The sequence below is a fragment of the Suricata suricatta genome, chromosome 12 (genome assembly GCF_006229205.1).
Source record: "Suricata suricatta isolate VVHF042 chromosome 12, meerkat_22Aug2017_6uvM2_HiC, whole genome shotgun sequence".
NCBI classification, from domain to species: Eukaryota; Metazoa; Chordata; class Mammalia; order Carnivora; family Herpestidae; genus Suricata; species Suricata suricatta.
The window spans coordinates 11,729,454-11,733,711 of NC_043711.1; the positions used below are offsets into that span (position 1 = coordinate 11,729,454).

The window sequence follows — 4,258 nt, forward strand, 5'->3', positions numbered from 1 at the left end:
CTGTCTCTGGTTCCTCCTGTCCCCCTTGTATAAGGACACTTGCAAAAAGAGCAGCCCTCTGGGTGATCAGGATAATCCCCCTGTCTGAGATCCCTAACTGCATCTCATCTGCACATTCCCTTTTGCTGGACAAGGGAACACAGCCACAGGCTCTGGAGAGGCACAGCTTAGGAATGGTGGGGGCATCAGTCACAGTAACAACAATAATGAGTAAAATGATGAATGGAACCCCAAAACTGCTATAGCCAGTTTGCCAAGGTTTCATGGTCAGTGTTAATGAGGCAAGTGTCTCAGGAACTCCTCTGGAGTCAGTGTTTCCCTCTGGCTGTATGAAAGGGGTGGGAGCCTAGGGCTGCACCTGCCCTCCTTCCCTGAAATGGGTCTCTTCCTTCTAATGGCAGCCTTCTCCTCCTCCTCTCCGCAGACACCTCAGAGAGGTGGGTTCCTGATCCCCAACTGCACACACATGCACATTGTAATCGATTCCTGCTTCCTGCCTTCACAGCACTGTAGCCTGTGGCAAATTATCTATCAGATTTGCATTTTCTGCATTTCAAAAACTGAGTAGTAATAAATGTGGGTCATATCTAAATGCAGAAAAATAATGATTTATTTTGAGACTTAGAAGAGCAAATGCGTAGAAAACTCTTGTTACAACATTTAGCAAATGGCAGGCATTCGTATGTGACAGCATCCTTTGGTTTATTATTATAAAACATCTTCTGCCTGTAACTCAAATATTTGACCACAATTTAAGTAAGAATTTACACCAATGGAAGCCCAATGCTCAGACATATGGTTTCCCAACCCCAGCATGGAAGTCAGACAGACCTAAAGTTGCATGTGACTCCTCCTTCACATGTTGTGTGACCTCTACCAACAATTCTTATCTTCATAAAGGGGCACCCACCCCCTTGGCCTCTCTTTGTGCCATCTTGAGATAACACTGTGCCCTTTAACAAATATCCCAGATAGATTTCAAGTAACCATAGCAGTGAGAACTCAGTGTTTATGGAAAGTAATGTGGGGTAAAAGGGAGAAGACTCTCCATAAGCTGTCAGAAAGCAGCAACCTTTTTTTTATTTTTTCATTGATTTATTTTTTGAGAGATACAGTGAGACAGAGCATGAGTGGGGAAGGTGAGAGAGAGAAAGAGACACAAAATATGAAGTAGACTCCAGGCTCTGAGCAAGCTGTCAGCACAGAGCCCAACGCAGGGCTCGAACCCACCTACCATGAGATCATGACCTGAGCTGAAGTCAGATGCTTAATGGGCTAAGGCACGCAGGTGCCCCACAACATCCTTTAAACATACTTTATATTATTACCCAGGCACTGAATCCTTTCTTCCACCTACTATCTTCCACTTCATCTGTCACTTCACTTCAGATTCTGACATCCTTCACTCAACTCAGATCAACATAGCAATCTCCTTAGAGTTATTCCTTCCAAAGATAGTGAAAACCCGTGAACAATCAAACATCTCCTTTGAGACAAATCATTAATGTTATTTTGTGCATTTGTTATAATTAAAAGATAATTTATACAACACTGGACACAGTATCTGATTAGAAAAGCCACAATTCTGACAGCATTTATTATTATTCTTATTTTTGTTTATCTTTATGGTGGTGGAGAAGAATTCCTCCCCTGAGTGTGCTTTTAAGAAGAACCATGGACATCAGGGGCCAGACACATCCATATGATGCCCCCCATAGCCCAAAGGTAGAGAACACACTTAGACAGAGTTCATCACTTGGGATCAAGAGCAAAAGATGATCACTAGAGACTATTCAAGAGGAAAGCAAATAAGTGGGAGAAAAATAAATACCCAGCATGCATCCATCACCCACGAATGTGTGTTTTTTCTCATACCTGAATCCTGACAACGTGATCATCCCCAGTCCTGCTATCATATTTCCTCACCACCGATTGGCCGTCAGGAGCTTAGGGGACTGAATTTTTTCTGGAAGCTTTTCTTTATGGCATTCTTGAGCTCCTTATTTCTGAGGCTGAAAATGATGGGGCTGAGAAAAGGGGTGAAGACTGTATAGGTGGTGGCCATCAGAGTGTTACTGTCCATAGAATGGGGGCCCTTGGGTTTGAGGTAGATAATGGAGGCAAAGCCGTAGTGCACAATAACCACAGTGAGGTGGGACACACACGTGGAGAAGGTCTTGTGCCTGCCCTCAGCAGAGGGGATCCTCAATATGGCAGCCACGATGAACACATAGGAGATGACAATGAGGAACAAACAGCCCATCAGAGCTGAGACACACACTAGGATCACACCCAGGGTGACTGAGGCTGTCTCCTTCCCACAGGCCAACTTTAGAAGGGAAAGTACATGGCAGACAAAATGGTGGATCACATTAGACCCACAGAAGGTGAGGTGAAAAACTATCAGGGTCAACATCATCCCCATGATTGAGCCACCAGCCCAAGACCAGGATACAAGGTGGGCACAGCCACGAGGGCTCATGAGCACATGGTAGCGCAGAGGGTGGCAGATGGCCACGTAGCGGTCATAGCCCATGATCATGAGCAGGAAGGAGTGTGTGAAGCCGAACGTGAAGGAAAAGAACATCTGGCTGGCACAGGCCGCCCATGTGATGGTGTGGTGGGTGGAGAGTATGTCCACCAACATGCGAGGGGTGACGGCAACAGTGAACAGGATCTCAGAGGTGGACAGGGCACACAGGAAGAGGTACATGGGCGTGTGCAAGCTGCGCTCACTCCACACGGTGGCCATGATGAGGAGGTTGCCCAGCAGTGTGAACAGGTACATGAGCAGGTACAGCAGGAAGAAGGCAGGCAGGAGATGCTGCGGGAAGTTGGAGAATCCCACGAGGATGAATTCAGACACCATGGTATAGTTCTGACCAGCCATGGATGCTGCATCTAGTGAGATCAGCAAGGGAATGAAGATGCATAGTTTATCCCATGAATGACAAGGATGATTCACAATAAACCTATCCTATGGTTAGTCACATGAATAAGCTAAAAATGAAAGGTCTTTAATTATATCAATGTAGGAAGCACTCTTGGATTGCTAAAGCCCAATTTTTTCATGACTTTTAAAATTGATATATAATTGACATGCATTATATTATTTTAGTGTACAGCATAATGATGATATATTTATAGATCTTCAAGATATTTTTAAAGCTCTTCTCAACATCTAATCATCTGAGAGATTTTCTTAACTAAGAATTCATACTGCAAACTAAGAAATAGTACAAGACATGGGAGACATGGATTATTTTATAAATTTTTTTGAAGTTTATTCATTTTTTGAGAGACAGAGAAAGACAGAGTGCGAGCAGGGGAGAGGAAGAAGGAGAGAGGGAGACAAAGAATCTGAAGTGGTCTCTGGCTCTGAGATGTCAGCACAGAGCTGGATACAAGGCTTGAACTCACAGAACAGTGAGATCTTGACCTGAGCCCAAGTTGGATGCTTAACTGACTGAGCCACCTGGGTGCCCATAGATAGACTATTTTAGAATCAGAAACAAGCCAAGGTTACTCACTGTCTCTGCTGTTCATTAGCAAGGAGCTAAAAGCCAGGAGCGGTGCTTGGGAATGATAAAGAAAGAAGGAATACCGGGATTGGAAGGAAAGAGCTGTGATCATCTACCTGGAAAGGGACAAGAATGAAGGCAGAATATTTTTGAGCAAATACAGGACACATGCTGTGGAAAACTAGATTAGCTTCCCAAATTCATAGTATTTCCCACAGAATTGCAGTCATAATAATCATTCGGAAGACAGAATTCAAGGAAAAAGCAAGGTAACATCCCCAATAGTGACGCAAACTATAAGGAGACAGCTCTGAAACAAAATGTTGCAGGAGTTCTTTTCTTTTCTTTTTTAAGTTTCATTTATGTTTGAAATAGAGAGTGTGCCTGTGTGGAAGGGGCAGAGAGAGGGGAGACAGAGGATCTGAAGAGGCACCATGCTGACAACAGAGATCCCGATGTGAGGCTTGAACTCCGGAACGAAATCATTAGATCTTGACCTGAGCCAAGTCAGACTCTTATGAGCCAACCTGGCAACCCCATTTGGTTGCAATATTTCTTTAGGTTAAAAAACACTACTGAGTCTTCTGGAGAGCTTTGGTTTGCGTGAGTTAGAACTCTCCATTCTTACTGTATTAGTAATGGAAACTAAGATTCTTTGAAAATATTGAATTTTTTTATGTTCTTTATTTTTGAGAGACAGAAAGAGACAGTGGGAACAAAGGAGGGTCAGAAAGAGA

At 43.7% G+C, this 4,258-nt stretch overlaps 1 protein-coding gene across 1 annotated transcript; it reads right to left on the reverse strand.

Annotated features, from left to right (window-relative positions):
• Positions 1 to 1,939: 1,939 nt before the first annotated feature.
• Positions 1,940 to 2,890, reverse strand: LOC115275049 (olfactory receptor 10H3-like). The gene has a single exon (XM_029918638.1). The coding sequence runs from the start codon at positions 2,888 to 2,890 to the stop codon at positions 1,940 to 1,942; it is 951 nt and encodes a 316-aa protein (XP_029774498.1).
• Positions 2,891 to 4,258: the final 1,368 nt, after the last annotated feature.